The sequence below is a fragment of the Pseudophryne corroboree genome, chromosome 7 (assembly GCF_028390025.1).
Source record: "Pseudophryne corroboree isolate aPseCor3 chromosome 7, aPseCor3.hap2, whole genome shotgun sequence".
Taxonomy (NCBI): Eukaryota; Metazoa; Chordata; class Amphibia; order Anura; family Myobatrachidae; genus Pseudophryne; species Pseudophryne corroboree.
In genome coordinates, this window is record NC_086450.1 from 293,274,232 (window position 1) to 293,290,780 (window position 16,549).

Sequence of the window (16,549 nt, forward strand, 5' to 3'; positions counted from 1 at the left end):
CATAATAGTAGTGCCCACATAGGGCCATGTAATTTGTCACAGTAGGCCTCATGATAAAGGCTATTACTAAAACACATCCAGACAGAGAGCTAACTTACCCAGGAGCCACCCCCACGATCTCCCATTGGCACTACAAGGAACAGCATGCCTTCCAAATACTGCTCCCATTCAATGCCTCTCGCACACAAGCAGACAAACAATGGTAAATGCTCGATCATTCCTGGAGATAATTATGTATCAGGTGCTGGAAAGGGGGAGGGGTCACAGACAAACAGACAGAGAGGATGGGGGGTTGCAAATCCCACCCCTACATTTCCCTTCAGCACACTAAAAATTACCTGTAACCATACCTGAACCTTTCTGGTAATAGAAATTCAGAGAATTAGTTTACACATGTTTGCAAACACATGTTTAAGCTGCTGCACCACTTCAAGGCTTCTCCGATGTCAGCAGTCCTAACACTACATAATACCAGTGCCCACATAGGATCATGTAATTTGTCACAGTAGGCCTCATGATAAAGGCTATTACTAAAACACATCCAGAGAGCTAACTTACCCAGGAGCCACCCCCAGGATCTCCCATTGGCACTACATGGAACAGCATGCCTTTCAAATACTGCTCCCATTCAATGGCTCTCGCTCACAAGCAGACGAACAATGGTAAATGCTCGATCATTCCTGGAGATAATTATGTATCAGGTGCTGGATATTACCAGATAGGTTCAGGTATGGTTATAGGTAATTTTTAGTGTGCTGAAGGGAAATGTAGGGGTGGGATTTGCAACCCCCACCCCCTCTCTGTCTGTTTGTCTGTGACCCCTCTCCCTTTCTAGCACCTGATACATAATTATTTCCAGGAATGATCGTGCATTTACCATTGTTTGTCTGCTTGTGTGCGAGTGGCATTGAATGGGAGCAGTATTTGGAAGGCATGCCGTTTGTTGTAGTGCCAATGGGAGATCCTGGGGGTGGCTCCAGGGTAAGTTAGCTCTCTGTCTGGATGTGTTTTAGCAATGGCCTTTATCATGAGGCCTACTGTAGACAAATTACATGGCCCTAGGTGGGCACTGCTAATATGTAGTGTTAGGACTGCTGATATCGGAAAATAAGTGAAGTGGCTCAGCAGCTAAACATGCGTTTGCAAACATGTGTGACTAATTCTCTGAATTTCTATTACCAGATAGGTTCAGGTATGGTTACAGGTAATTTTTAGTGTGCTGAGGGGATACCCATGGGAGGCAAGAGCACCCCCCCCCCTCTCTGTCTGCTGTTTATTTGTGACCTCTCCCCCTTTCTAGCACCTGATATATAATTATCCCCAGGAATGACTGAGCAACTGCCATTGTTTGTCTGCTTGTGTGTGAGAGGCATTGAACGGGAGCAGGTTAAGGTATGGTTACAGCTAGGTAAATTTTAGTGTGTTGAGGGGATACCCAGGAGGGGAAAGAGCACCCCCCCCCCCTGTCTGCTAAAACATGGTGGAGGCAGTGTGATGGTGTGTTCCTGCATGGCCTCAAATGGCACTAGATTACTAGTGTTTATCGATGATGTGAAGGAAGATAAAAGCAGCTAGCACAGATGCACAATGGCAAAGATCCAAAACACAGCACAGATGCACAATGATCCAAACCACACTGCACCTCAACCTGATTGAGCATTCCATTCATTTCACTTACTGAAAACAATACTAAAGGCAGAAAAACCCACAAACAACAACTGAAGACACCTGCTGCAAAATCCTGGCAAAGCATAACTATTGATGAAAGCCAGCATTTGATGATGTCCATGGGTTCCAGACTTCAGGCAGTCATTGCCTGCAAAAGATTCTTGACAAAGTATTAAATGATTATGTTAATTTGGTCAATTACATTTGAGCCCTGGAAAGCAGGGAACTGTGTATAAAAATGTGTTGCAATTCCTAAACGTTTCATACAATATTTTTGTTCAACCCCTTGGCTCAAACTCTATAGATTGTAAACTTGAGAGCAGGTCCTCCCTACCTCTATGTCTGTCTGTTTTTGCCCAGTTTTCTTCTATTACTGTTGTTCTAAATGTAAAGCGCAACGGAATATGCTGCGCTATGGGGGTCATTCCGAGTTGATCGTAGCTGTGCTAAATTTAGCACAGTTACGATCGTTAACTCAGACATGCGGGGGGGACGCCCAGCACAGGGCTAGTCCGCCCCGCTTGTCAGTGCTGGCCCCCCTGCACACATACAAAAGCATTGCACAGAGGCGATGCCTTTGTATTTGAGGAGTAACTCCCGGACAGCGCAGCTCCTGTGGCTGGCCTGGAGTTGCTCGTCACTCCAGCCTGCTGCAGCGGCTGCGTGAGATGTCATGCAGCCGCCGCGGCCCGCCCCCCCAACGGTCCAGCCATGCCTGCATTGGCCGGACCGCTCCCCCTAAATTGCGGCTTAACGCCACCGTTCAGCCTCCTCCCACCTAGCGACCGCCTCTGTCTCAGAGGCGATCGCTAGGTAACGAAAGCTGCCATGTGCCGGCGCACTGCGGCGTCGGCGCATGCGCAGTTCCGACTCGATTGCTGCGCTGCGACAAACTGCAGCGAGCGATTGGGTCGGAATGACCCCTTATATAAAAAACTGTTAATAAATAAATAAAGTCTGCACTTTAATTGCTTCTCTATTGTTTCATTTCAAATCAATTGTGGTGGAATACAGAGCCGAAATTAGGAAAATTGTGTTAGTTTAATCGGTAAGGTGCATGTAACATCATGTCATCAAGTGACAGTGGCTGCCTGGAAAACACAGATCCATCTATAACTGCTGTTGCAGTAATCAACAGCGGTTATACAGTAGATGTGCTATTGCAACATGATGCAGGCAGTGGATATAGATGGATTTACAGTGTCTGAGTAGATGGATTTACAGTGTCTGAGGCCAATGCTTCAATGGCTTTTGGGAGTTGCGCCACTGAGTGTAGGCACAAGTATTCCACAATTAGGTCATATAGCATAAATATAGGGTTCACATAAATTATAATTTAAGAAAATTAAATAAAAAATAAAAGTTTTTAATAGATGAAGTGACATAGCTACAACACACCCGGTTCTTTAATCTCAGGACAAAATCAAACATCAACATAGGCATACACACATAGGGTCCAGGGTTGGCTCAGGCACACCCTAATGTCAGGCATCAGTGTCAATGAGTGAGCGAACATACTAAATGCAGTTGTGCATGTACAGTACTATAGAAACTACCACCTCCAGTTCTATTTGGCATACTATGAAATGGTTCGCTACTGTAGGGCATATTATGGTTTTAGGTAAGTGAGAGGACAAGCACAGTAATGCAGGTCAGAGGTCGTGCCCCCAGGAGGGGTCCGCTCTGGGTCTTAGTGCCCAGGGGCAGCAGAAGAGTGACAGAGGAGGCTAAGCGCTTCCCTCTAACACCCCACATACTGTTGTCTTTTTCAGCCGTAATGCTTCTTTTGCTTTTTCTGTAAGAGCCATACAAATGCACCATGCACATCATGGATACATCTGCAGCAAATGGGCACGCTCAGCGCGGCCAGGCGCGGGGCTACATTTTTTTTTACCTCAGTAGGGGATAAGGCAATAGTTGGGTGCTTTCTACTTGCCCAGTTGATGATTCCGCCTGTCAAAGCAAATAGGTACAGTATCTAGTGTAGGAATGTCTATCATGTTCATCCGCTCTCTGATCGGCATAGTAGAATGCTTGTACAGTATCTTGCAAAAATGTTTGTTTTCTTATACTTTAATTTTAAGGAACTTGTCCCTTTCAAGCATCTGAAAATACATATGACAGCTGTCCAGTTTTCTCTTCCTGGATTGATCACAAATTGACTCACACGGATGACAGCATGAGTTCTCTTTGGTCGTGTGGAAATGCTGGCATACATTAAAGTCATTAGCTTTTGAAATGTTCACACTTTTGTTGATTGTTGTACTGATTGCCTTAGCATCTGTCCTTCCAACTTGGCATAGCTTTGATATAGTCTTGTTGATCTATGGTAACAGTCCCAGCACCTAGCTTTTGTATGATTCTCAGATTTAGCAATTGGTGTGTTGGTTCAATGTGTTTGAGTTTGAACTTGTCACTTTGTAACAACCCAACATCGGCCAATTGGTTTTCCTGTGCAGAAAGCCGCACATAGACAAGTACAATAAATAGTCTTTCTCTTTCCACTTGTAGTATAAACAATGGTAAGTCTTTGAATGAATAAATTGCATCTCCAGTAGTACACTTCCTAACTTAATAGCCTCTATGTTTTATCCCATACAATGATTTCTGTACCTGGAATGTATCTGCATTGTAATGCTCCAGTGGTTCCCTGTAGATTTCTTCCAATAGTTCACCATTTAAGCAGGCTGAGTCAAAGTCCTGCTGGTAAAGGAACAAATCATACATAGTAGATATGGTAACGATCATGTGTAGCATACTGTAATTTGCCAAAGGCAAGAAGATCTCCCCGTAGACAAGGTTGGATTTTTTAGTGCAACACTTGGCCACAATTTATGCTTTGCAGAGAGGAAGACTTCCATCTGTGTTAAGTTTCTTGCAGAAGACCCACTTGTTCTTTTCTGTTTTACAGTCACTTGGCCTGCCCACAATAGTCAATATGTAATTGCTGTTCAAAGCAGTAATCTCTTTATCTGTTGCTGATCTCCACTGTTGTCACTGCTGGACTTTGCTTCTTAGAGGGTTTGAGGTACACAGTTGACAAAGTTTGCAAATTCCTTCAGTAGCATCTAGGAAGTTTTCCTTTATTGTTGTTTATAAAGCTTCTCTGTGATTGATCAGTTGTATTTGTGGTTTCAGTTTCTGACATGCTTCCAGTGCGGGCATATCCAGCATCACAAGTATCTTTTGCTTTGTTGACAGTATCCTAGCATGATACATGAGATGGACTTTGGATCTAACTTGCACCTTCCTTCGTTAGGAATACAGACATACGTTCTGCACCCAGATACATGTAAATGACTGCTACAGTACTTAGGGGGTCATTCTGACCTGATCGCACGCTAGCTACTTTTTGCAGCACTGTGATCAGGTCAAAACTCGGCAAAACTGCGCATGCGTATGCACCGCGAATGCCCAGGTGCGTCATACGGGTACAAAGTGGATCGGTGCTGGGCGATGGATTTAACGAACAATCCATTCGCACAACCGATTGCAAGTAGATTGACAGGAAGAGGGCGTTTATGGGTGTCAACTGACCTTTTTCAGGGAATGGCTGGAAAAACGCAGGCGTGTCCAAGCGTTTGCAGGGCGGGTGTCTGACGTCAATTCCGGGCCCGGACAGGCTGAAGTGATCACAGCGGCTGAGTAAGTTCAGACCTACTCAGAAGCTGCACAAAACTTTTTTGTTCCGCTTGGCTGCACAATCGTTCGCACAATTGCAAAGCGAAAATACACTCCCCTATATGCGGCGACTATCTGATTGCAGCGCTGCAAAAAATAGCTAGCGTGCAATCAGGTCGGAATGACCTCCTTTGCCTTTTCATGGCCCATGCTGCCAATGGTACCTTGTCTTTGACTTCCACTGTTAATGCTCGATTCTTGAGCTAGACAGCAGTTTGAACTATTTCTGCCCAGAATCTCTTGTGCAGATCTGAATAATCAAACACAGTCCCTGTTCTTTCATCAAATCTTCTATATGTCATCTAACACACACTGTTTTGGTATGGTATGTAGGAAACTGCTCATTCATGCTCTATGACATTCATTTTGAGGTAGACAGCTCTCTATTTTGATATTCTCTGCCATTATCAGATCTCAGTACTTTTAACTGCAGGCCCGTCTGATTCTCCTGTAGACTCTTGTACCCTACAGTCTTGCTTGTAACTTCAATTTTGTTTTCAGGAAGTAAACAAGCGTCATTCTTGTAGCATCATCTATGAGCATCATGAATAATTCCCACTCATTGATTCCACTTCCATTAGTCTATAATACAGTTGTCCATATGCCTTAATTCCAATGGTGGTTTATCTCTGGATGCTGACTTGGGAAAGGGGCAACATGTTTGCTTACCCTTCACACAATTCTCACACTCTGGTATATCGGGATTGTTCACTTACTTCCCTATTACCATGCCATCTAGATGCTTCTGTACATTATTGTACCCTAGGTGACCCCATCTCCCGAGACTGTTTGGAGTCAGAAGCTACCATCGCACAATACAATATACAGTTGTTGGCATGGGGTTGCTATTTCAATTACAGTCCCTCTTTTATTGTACACAACACAGGGGAAAGTATGTCCATGAACTGAATTAAGGTTAAAAGCTAAACGGGCTGTCCTTGCATACAGTACAACCTGAGTTATTTACCTACTAGTATACTGTATTTCAGAGAGAATATCAGAAATGGTCCTTATTAGGTTGTTGATATACCGTAGATAGACCATTTACTGTAGGAAATTATTTATATTTTAATAATACTACTACTATTATGTTATAAATGTGGGGTTACTTGCAAGTTTATACAAACACGAGGGGAGAGAAAGAAGACTCTTTTGTGGGTGCACTCTTAGTAATTTAGAAAAATTGATAGAAAAGATGAGTAATAAAGAAGATGTAAAATGAATTACATTTTATTAATTTCGTGATAAAATATGTCAGTATGTTTGGAGGTTTTTACAACAATGCAAAGATAATAACAACAATAATAACCATAATTGGTATCAATTAACAAAGGCCTGCTGTCTGGGGTCAATTTAAATTCAATAAAGGATTATCCTATAAATAAGGAATACAATAAATTCACAGATTGATCTCAATCACAAGTTTATGCATGTATTTGCAAGAATAGTCAATAGGTTTCCTCCGTGCCTGTGCAATAACCTTAAACATATATAGTAGTCAAAGCATGACAATGTAAGCTGCCCAAAGATAATGAAAAATAAGTAATGAGAGTAAAACTAAAAAGGTGAATCTGCTGTCAGTGTTGGACACTGAGCACAGGGATCATGAAGATACTCTACTGAACTGGGTCTTCCTCATGAGTCTCCCACCCGAGTACTGGCTCAGCCCGACACTGATTAGCTTCCAAGATCGGATGGATTCGGGCGTTTCCAGTGTGTTGTGATAGTAGAGTTGTGAGCCAATGATCTTTGTAGCTCTGGGGTCACTGATGAGAGTTCACGAATTCATAGAAAAAAGATAAAGGTAATAGCAGTGAGATGATAGAAGAGAAAAATAAGTGGATCTGCTGCCAACGTTAGACAGGGCTGTGAAACTCTGAATCGCTGGTGAAAGTCCAGAAAATTAGTAGAGAATTTAAGAAGGATGATATAAAGAGAAATTATAACCCACGGGTCTTGGGCTGATAATACAAGGGGTTAAATACTTAGGAAATAATCTGTATATATATGCAAAAAACAAAAACAAAAGGTTGTACATAGAAGAAGATGAATAAACTCCTGATATTACACAGAATAAATACTGAGTATTCAAAAAGTATCAGTATGTGCAAGAGATAAGAAAAAAGCAATATTGTTGCTGAATACAACAAGTATCATTCAGAGCTAGAATGCCTTACTATAAGGCTATGCAAAATGATTCAGTTTATGAATGAACCAAGAATACAAGTGCCCCACTAGTAGTTCACAAATTCAGACTGGGCATTCCGGTGAAAGGTTTGCAGTAAAAAAAGAGTACAGTACATAGGCCTTTAAAAGACTGCTCTATAGAAAAGATGGTCTTTCTGTAATGTTATAAATTATGATAACCAGGGTCATTGAGACAGCTGTGGGGCCTAGGAACTGAAGAGGGTGTTTTCTGGGAGGCGTGGCCAAGTATCTTTTGGAAAAATAATAGCAATAATACTATGCAGCCTGCTGCAAAGGTGGACATATGTCTCCCACAACAGCTGGCCCGGGCCCTCGTCAGGCCCCTCCACCAAGCCCAGTCCCAGGTAATTAGTACTCACTCTCCACCCTGATCAGGGCCACAATTAGAGGGGGGCTAAGGGGCACATGCCCTGGGTGCTGAATTGAGGGGGCACAGAGACAAGTGGTGGGCTGGACCAGGTGGGCTATTCCGATTGCATTTACACAATCAGAGCGGCTGTGCAAGGTCCTGAGTCTCCCAGCTGTCAGACATATCCCCATGCAGCCGTCCGGGCTTTTAGGTGCTTTTAGGTGTAGTAATTTACTGCTGTGCTTCTGGCTGAGTGGGGAGGAAGCTTTTTGTCTGCCTTAGGCCACTGTACAATACCTGGTGATGTCACATGTTCCGGGATCCACCTCCAACCTCTAGGAATTGCACCACCGCTCATGGAGAACTATCCGGCAGGAATGGAGATGAAGGCAGTAGGGAACACAGTGGCTCACAACTGGTATCCTCCTTGGGGACAGAAGTAGGGCTAGTTCCATCTCTCTATATCTCCTGCAGGACTTCCAGGGGACTGTTTCACTACCCACACTCAGAACCTCTTAAAAGGGCCATAAACATTGCTGTGTCTGTGCGTGTGCCTTATCAAGGCTGGTACAATATACCTGGCTATTTATCTTATTTTTATTTTTGACATATATTTATTTTATTTGATTGATTTTCCCACTTCCTTTTATTCACCTTATTCCTAATCTGCAACCAATACCATATATTTATCTATTAATGTGTCCATGATTTTTCAAATCCTACTGAATTCAACTTATCCTTACCATATATATATATATATAAATATATATATATACATACTGTAAACGCAGTAGGAGGCATCTATTACAAGCAGACATCTCCTGCTGCACTAGTGGTCCGAGCATCGGATCGAAGCACCCACCATTGTGCAGCTTACAGCACCCATAATGACGCGCAAGCCACCCATCGCAGAGGTGAGGAAATCTCTATCCTCTGTCCTCTTCCCATACCCTAAATAGTGGCGGCATGCCTTCATTTTTCCAAACGGAGCCCATTGTCGCCCCCTCTCTGCCCCAGAAACAGCAACAGACTGTCAATCAATGGCAGTCTGATACCAGCCTGCATCCTATGCTGCAGGACTTGTTCGTGTGCTTGCAATACGGGGCCTGCGCAGATGGTCTCATTACAGGTACTTTGCGCTGATGGTCTCAGGTGCAACTACACCTGAATGACCCCAACATGTGTATTGGGAGGCACTAATATGTTGAAGTCTATGGAATATTCACTATTATAGCTCAGCTAATCAAACAAGACAGGATATATTTATACACCAAACTGCATAATTAAAAAGCTAATGAAGCGTTACTGTTCAGACTTTCCTCCTGTGAATAGCATTTATAAAACATGTACAGCTCTTTAGATCTGCTCAAGTAAAGGAGGTACATAATTACATAAAATGAGTAAATATGCCAGATAATATTTAGCATTATCTACTATTAAAATATATATATCTAAAGAAAATTGCTTACTAATCTAATAGATTTTGCATTTTGATGGTTAGAAAAGTAATTTGGTGCATTTCAGTGATACAATTTGACATTTAACATCTCTTACTATTTTCCATGAAAATATCTTGCTGATGAAAGGGATATCCATTTTGTTCAATTTCATGGTTGATTTTCATCATATTTGCACAATATATATTCATGTAGTTATTGCCTTCTTTTATAAATAGATCATTTCTGCATCTTTTCTGGCAAATAGAAAAAACAAAAACAAATGTATTTCTTTAACATGCATAAACAAATGTAGTTTTAGATGGCTACGTGACTAATATAGGAGATAAACTATCCGGAATGTGTCAAAATATTTTCAAATCTCATGAATGGAAAGTATCTACTTAATAATCACGGATGGCTGTCAAGTCTCCAACATGCAAATTGGGAGCTCCCCCCCAACGAATCCCATTGATAGAAATGGAGACAGGATAGCCAGGACAGGAGAGGATGGGGCACTACGTATAGCAGGGAGGGGGCAGGATGGGGGTAGACTGAATAACAGAGCAAACGTCTAACCTGGATCTATTTAGCTGAATCGCTGTATCACGCTGAGATACTCGTGGCAAACGTTCACCTGTAGGATAATATTCTCCCTCTCCAAAATTCTCTCTCCTTAAGTATTGCACTTATTCTGTATCCATAGTTAACAAGCGTTGCTTTGTCTCATATACAGTGTTAGTAACAATTTTAATAATACAGTGTTATCATTTTAAACAAACAAATTACTGCAATTTGGATCAGATGGGTGATGGGTTATGGGTAAAGTTACTACACCATTTTTTTATATCACCTGTTATTGCTAAAGACTCTTCCTACACAACATATGTTTTGTTTCTGGGTTTTCATCAACTTTTTATTTTTCATAGTTTACTGAATATTAGGCCTAACAATGAATGGTACTGTTGCATAAAACAAGCGGAAACTAGCGCTCCCGCATGTGTAGCGGGCCCTTAAGTGATGTTGAATAGTCCCCATAATGCCAGATCTGACACCAGCATATGTGATATTGTTAAGAGTACAGCATCTGCATCTTCCACAGTTTTACCCCTGGTACGTTTCAAATGAAATCACCCATAGGTTATTTGATTGAATTTTTGTTTTAGAATATCACAAAAATTAATAAAGAGGGGTCACAGGAGTACATCTAAATGATCAATGTTCTTCACATATGTTCCAAAAAAGTAAGTCTGGTTGTACTTTAAGGGGTACAGTCAAAGGATGCCAATATTTATCAACAGGTACTGTAAATATAACCAGCAAGAGATTCATTTATCCCTATTCTGTGCTGCATATGCTATCCATGGACAGCAATCAATTTTTAATGCTGGTGGTTAAGCTGGTTCACAGTTTAAAGCTGGTTCACAGCATAACCACTCTTACAGTAAAGATCCCTTCCTACTAAAGTGAAACTCTATTACTTCCACTGAAAGTTGATTAGCCCTAGTTGGTACAAAAAGTTTGCAAAAGTTTGTCCGACGTGTCATCTTTAAGAAGGCACCTTTTTCCATCAGAAGCAGCTGAGATCTATAGGCTGTGAAACGCATTAAGGGCATTATACTGGCTTGGTGTAGACAGCGGGACGCTCTCTGTGTGTAATCGCTACCCAGTGGGGGGAGAAGGTCGATCACCATATGTACTCCTACAGAGGAGCAAAACACTGGTGAGAGAAGTACTGGACCTGTCAGTAAACCCATGTAATCTGGAGCACACAACAAGCGCTATTAATACTCTGTCATAGGATACAAAGTGGATGGCAATAATTCCCTTATATAAAGTGGAGGCAATGGACACAGCTGTGTAATTTTGCACTAGGGAGTGTACGCTTGCAACACTAATTTGGACCGTAAATAAAAGCTGTTGTTGTTTGGATTTACAAATGTCTTTAATACTGACTTTAATCCTTATGCTTTTACAAAAAAATCTGCTTACGTGAATGAGAACCGATTGCTTCCCTGTAAGATACAGACTGGAGTTATATATTTTTATAAAAATTCAAACTCCTTACTTGTATCAGTGACTGAATAGTGGGGGTCATTCCGAGTTGATTGCTAGCTGCCGTTGTTCGCAGCGCAGCGATCAGGCTAAAAAGCGGCATTTCTGCGCATGCGTATGCACCGCAATGCGCACGAGCGACGTACGGGTACAAAGTCCTTTGTGGCTTTGCACAGGTTCTAGCAATGTTTTCATTCGCACTGGCGGCCGCAAGATTATTGACAGGAAGGGGGCGTTTCTGGGTGTCAACTGACCGTTTTCAGGGAGTGCTTCGAAAAATGCAGGAGTGTCGGGGAAAACACAGGCGTGGCTGGGCAGGTGTGTGGCGTCAGAAGCCAACCCTCCAACGTTAGAATCAACGCACACGAAGAGTAAGTCCAGGGCTGGTCTTGTTTTGCACAAAATGTTTTTGCAGGCGCTCTGCTACACAGGTGTTCACACTTCTGCAAAGCGAAAATACACTCCCCGGTGGCCGGCGACAATGCGTTTGCACGGCTGCTAAAAACAGCTAGCGAGCGATCAACTCGGAATGACCACCAGTATTCTGTTTTGAAGCTATAGGGGTACTAATTATATTATAAAGATACAAGTAACACATTCTGGCTTGTTAAATGTTGCAAGCAGTGTTGAACTGTGGCATGAAGGGCTCACCGAGGGAATGTTGTTGTAGGGGCCCATGCTGAAGGGTGTGGCCAGGCTCTACTGGGGTGTGACCAGCCACCACAGAGGTTTGGGTAACCATTACAGAGTACATGTTCTGTTCGCCTTGGTAAATATATAATAAACCATATTCATGAGAAGTATAATGTAACATATGTATAATGCATAATTTAAGTGCACTGGGATAAAGCCTGAAACCTAATCCCTAGAGGAGGAGGAGGGCCCACAGGAAGTGCCCCCCTCCCTGGGGGTTTTCCCCTGTGGTCCAGTCCGACCCTGGTTGCAAGAGAGAAGTGGATACTTTTTAAAACAGGCTGTTTGAAAGAATACAGATGGTGATAAGGGTTATATTGCCACAGTAACAAATTATCTTTTAAGTTTTATCTAAAGAGTGTTTTTTAATGTGTTTTTGTGAACACCAGCCATGTGGATTTATACAGTATGTATATGTGTGTGGATTAAATAAAATCCTTTTTTAATAAAAAATAAAGAAAATGGCTATACTTTGAAACGACAGCGCTGCATTTATTTATTTTATTGTTTCTTACGTTCTTTGGAGAATAGTGATCTCCAGGTGGAGCTGCAGTTGTTTCAAAGTTAATTTTAAGCTATCTGAGGAGAGTGCTCTATGGGTAACAACCAGTGCCTAGAATTGTCTGTATTTTGTTGTTTTTCCTTTCAATCTGAATAGGGCCCTATGTGCAGCTATTCGTTTTATTGTCTAGCAGTATTTAAAAGTGCATTTCCATTTCAGTTTCCTCATTTATGTTCCATTGAATATATAATACCCCTTTCACACATGCTGCCAGTGCCAGGAATTTGCCAGGTCTAGCAATCCGGTAAATTCCCAGGTCTCAGCTCTGACCTTGGTAAAGAGCAGGGTCGAGGAACGGGGCTTTGTTCCTGGTAATTTGCCTTCACACACAGCACGGGATGTAGTTATGTGACCGGCGGGCGCTCACCTCCAAACACGTCTGTAAACAAACCAGATGGTTGCATGGGTGTGGCCACATTGGATTTCCCTGTGTGAGTCTCTGAACCAATCCTAGCACTAAAGTCATGCTCACATGAGTCCAGCCTATGAATTTCCAGTACTTCCTATCTGAACCTACTCTGGAATACTGCACATTGCCAGAGCAATGCCTTCCTTTTGGGATCATTTCTGATCCTCAGGCCTCCTGTACTTGTACCTTTTGCAGATATATGCTGACAGTATCCTACAAGCTGTTTCCTGCTGTTTGTTCACTGACCAGCTCCTGCTGTATTCCTTTCAGCTTTAAAACCCCTGCTGCACCAGGTTTCCATAGCCAGTCAAAGTGCCTGCTGTTTACCATCTGCTCCCTGTCTACATCACAGCAGCTATACAACTTGGGTCAGTCATCTGGGTTCCTACTGCCTTGGGCTGCACTCATAGTCCATCATATATATAGCTGTTTACTATCTATTGTGCTTACCCTCTTCATGTATTCTACTGTGGATATCCTAAGTAGGACATTCTACAACTAGTGCATACAAAGAATTCCATTCTGTCCTTCCAGCTGCTCCTATCACTGTGCTGGCACTGCACTTGCACTGGTACCCGGGGCAGCCCGCATCTCCGGGATCCCCGGCGTGACGATACAGGGTCCAGGCCGCCAGGTCACACCCCATGCCTGTGAGGCCTTGCCCATGAGGCCTTGCCCCCTTTTTGCCAGTGTGCGACATAGCCACGCAGTTCATGCTCCCTCCCACACCAGGTGTCTCTGTAATCAGTGACGCCTCTGGATGTATGAGTACATCTGTAGTGCCTGCATACTCTGAAGTGCTTACAACAGTGAACGAAAACTGTAACAATACTAGGAATAAACAGGCAGTGGTAAAAGGGTACAACCTGCAAGCTTACAATCCATAAGAGACTAACGGGCAGATGTATTAAGCCTGGAGAAGTGATAAAGCAGTGATAAGCCCAAGGTGATAACGCACCAGCCAATTACCTCCAATATGTAAATTGACAGTTGGAGCTGATTGGCTTTTGCATTATCACCTTCCACTTATCACTGCTTTATCACTTCCACAGGCTTAATACATCTGCCCCAATGTGTTCAATAGATTTAAAGCTGCAACATAAATAAATCCTAAAAGAATCTGATTTAGAATCTATTTCTGTTGCCACTTTAAATCCATTGGTGAAAGCACGTCCATCACTGCTGGCTTTGACAAACCAACTAATAGTATATTCCTGAGTTTACTATATTGTATACTGCATAGTTGTCCAGCCAGATTACAATGGGAAATAAAATGCTTGCTTTGGCTATATGACCCAGTCACAGCAATCTTGATTGTTGTGTCTTTGTGTATAGAATAAAATAAAGGTAATGTTTATGCAGAGGGATAGTAATAGCCTAGTGTGCCTAACTGGGTGTTGGGAATATGATAAGCTGGTTGGAGAAATGCATTTTTAGGAAAACTTGATGGTTTTGTTTTAGATTTGGTAATGTACAGGCACCCAATAAAGGGACTGACAGAGCGGAGCACCAATAGAGGAACATTTTATAAGGTACATGAAAACTATCTGCTGCATTCAAAATACATTTACAGTAGATGTCAACATCTGGCTAGAAGAAGACCAGTAAGGAGGGAATTGTCAATGCAAGAAATTATAAGTGCTTTAATTAAAGTTGGTTCCCCATCAGTACATTTTCTAAAAGAGACATTTGATAGTACTATGGCTTTTCTCTCCCAATATAAATTTTATTTAGGTCAGAATAAAAATTTGTAAAAAATAACTTTTCTATTTTAAAAAAAGACAAAACACTAAAATAATTGATAGACGATCGCCCTTCTGCTATTTTAAGAAAAAGTTGAACCCTACAGTCTAAATTGGTTCCAAATTGCTTTAGGGATGAGACTGAACTGACAATTAAAAGTAACTCTTGACTTCCAGAATAACCAAGAGGCTTTTTTAGATGTAGCCATGGAGGTGTCTGACATGTAGTTCCATTTGCAACAAATGTGCTAATTTTCTAATGAGGTCTTCTAAATAGAACATTTCGTTAATTGCCAAACTCAATTTGTCATTTTGCTGATTGGGTGTAAATGTAGCCTCCAATATGTGTTCCAACAACACCGGTGTAATATAAAAGAAATGCTAAACACAGCATCTGTAAACACTACAAATTGGAACATGCTTTGTAGCTGGAATCTTGATCGAGGAAAGCCGGGACACCACACAGGTAAGCCGCTCGGGGTGGGAGCAGATAGACAGGGGTGAACACAGAAGGGGTAAACAGTGAGCATAGAACAGATTTAGGGTGACTTTTGGCTGGGTTTGGTGAACAAGTTTTGTAGAGAGGTGGAGATGGACTACCGTTCGTATGTGTGTATCTATTAAAAACAAAACAAACACTTCAACAAGTAAATGTCCAAAAAGGAGATTTATGTTAAGACTTACCATTGTTAAATCTCTTTCTGCGAGGTACTCTGGATTCCACAAGGAATAACATTGGGGTGTAGAGTTGGACCTTGATCCGAGGCACCAACAGGCTAAAGCTTTGACTGTTCCCAGGATGCACTGCACTGCCTCCTCTATATCCCCGCCTCCAGGCACTGGAGCTCAGTTTTGTTAACCAGTCCAATGCAGTAGCAGGTAAAAGAGACGATAGTAGTTAGCCACATAGAACTACATACTCACGTCAGGAGAAGGTACCAGCGGCTAATGCCATACAAACCCAAATAAGATCAGTGCGTAAGGGTGGGCGCCCTGTGGAATCCAGTGTACCTCGCAGAAAGAGATTTAACAATGGTAAATCTTACCATAAATCTCCTTTTCTGCAGCAGGGTACACTGGTATTCCACAGGGAATAACATCAGGGATGTTCTAAAGCAGTTCCTCATGGGAGGGATGCACTGTAGTGGGCAAAAGAACCCGGCACCCAAAGGAAGCATCCTGGGAGGCATAGAACCTACTGAACGTGTTCACTGAGGACCACGTAGCCGCCTTGCACAATTGTTCGAGGGACGCGCTACGGCAGGCCACCCAAGAAGGTCCAACAGACCAAGTAGAATGGACCTCGATAGCAGCAGGACCTGGGAGTCCAGCCTGAGCATAAGCTTGTGCAATCACCATTCTAATCAATCTGGCCAAAGTTTGCTTATTCGCAGGCCAGCCACGCTTGTGAAAACCAAAAAGGAAAAAGAGAGAATCAGATCTCCTAAGAGAGGCGGTTCTCTTCACATTGTCAAAGTCGAAAAATATTCCAGCACACACATTACGTACTAACAACACACACATGCCCGCTGCGCGTGCACTTGTTCCGCCGTGCGTGCACATATCCGCAATTTGCGTATGGTCGCTCCCGCGGTCCTGCGCGTGGTATGGGTATTTACGGCAGAGTTTGTGAGCGCATAGAGGGTTATCAAAACATTACATATTTAATCCAAATAGTGCACATTGTACACATAGCCCCCCTGCACCACATCAGCAAGTATCAACAGTTTAAATGATTCCAGGACT

At 42.5% G+C, this 16,549-nt stretch overlaps 1 protein-coding gene across 1 annotated transcript in view; it reads right to left on the reverse strand.

Annotated features, from left to right (window-relative positions):
* Nucleotides 1–16,549, reverse strand: part of C7H16orf89 (chromosome 7 C16orf89 homolog) — a 189,610-nt gene that overhangs the window by 44,319 nt on the left and 128,742 nt on the right. The window contains exon 5 of the mRNA XM_063932361.1: nucleotides 9,461–9,599. Within this exon, the coding sequence (XP_063788431.1) occupies nucleotides 9,461–9,599 (139 nt within the window). The remainder of the gene's footprint in view (nucleotides 1–9,460; nucleotides 9,600–16,549) is intronic.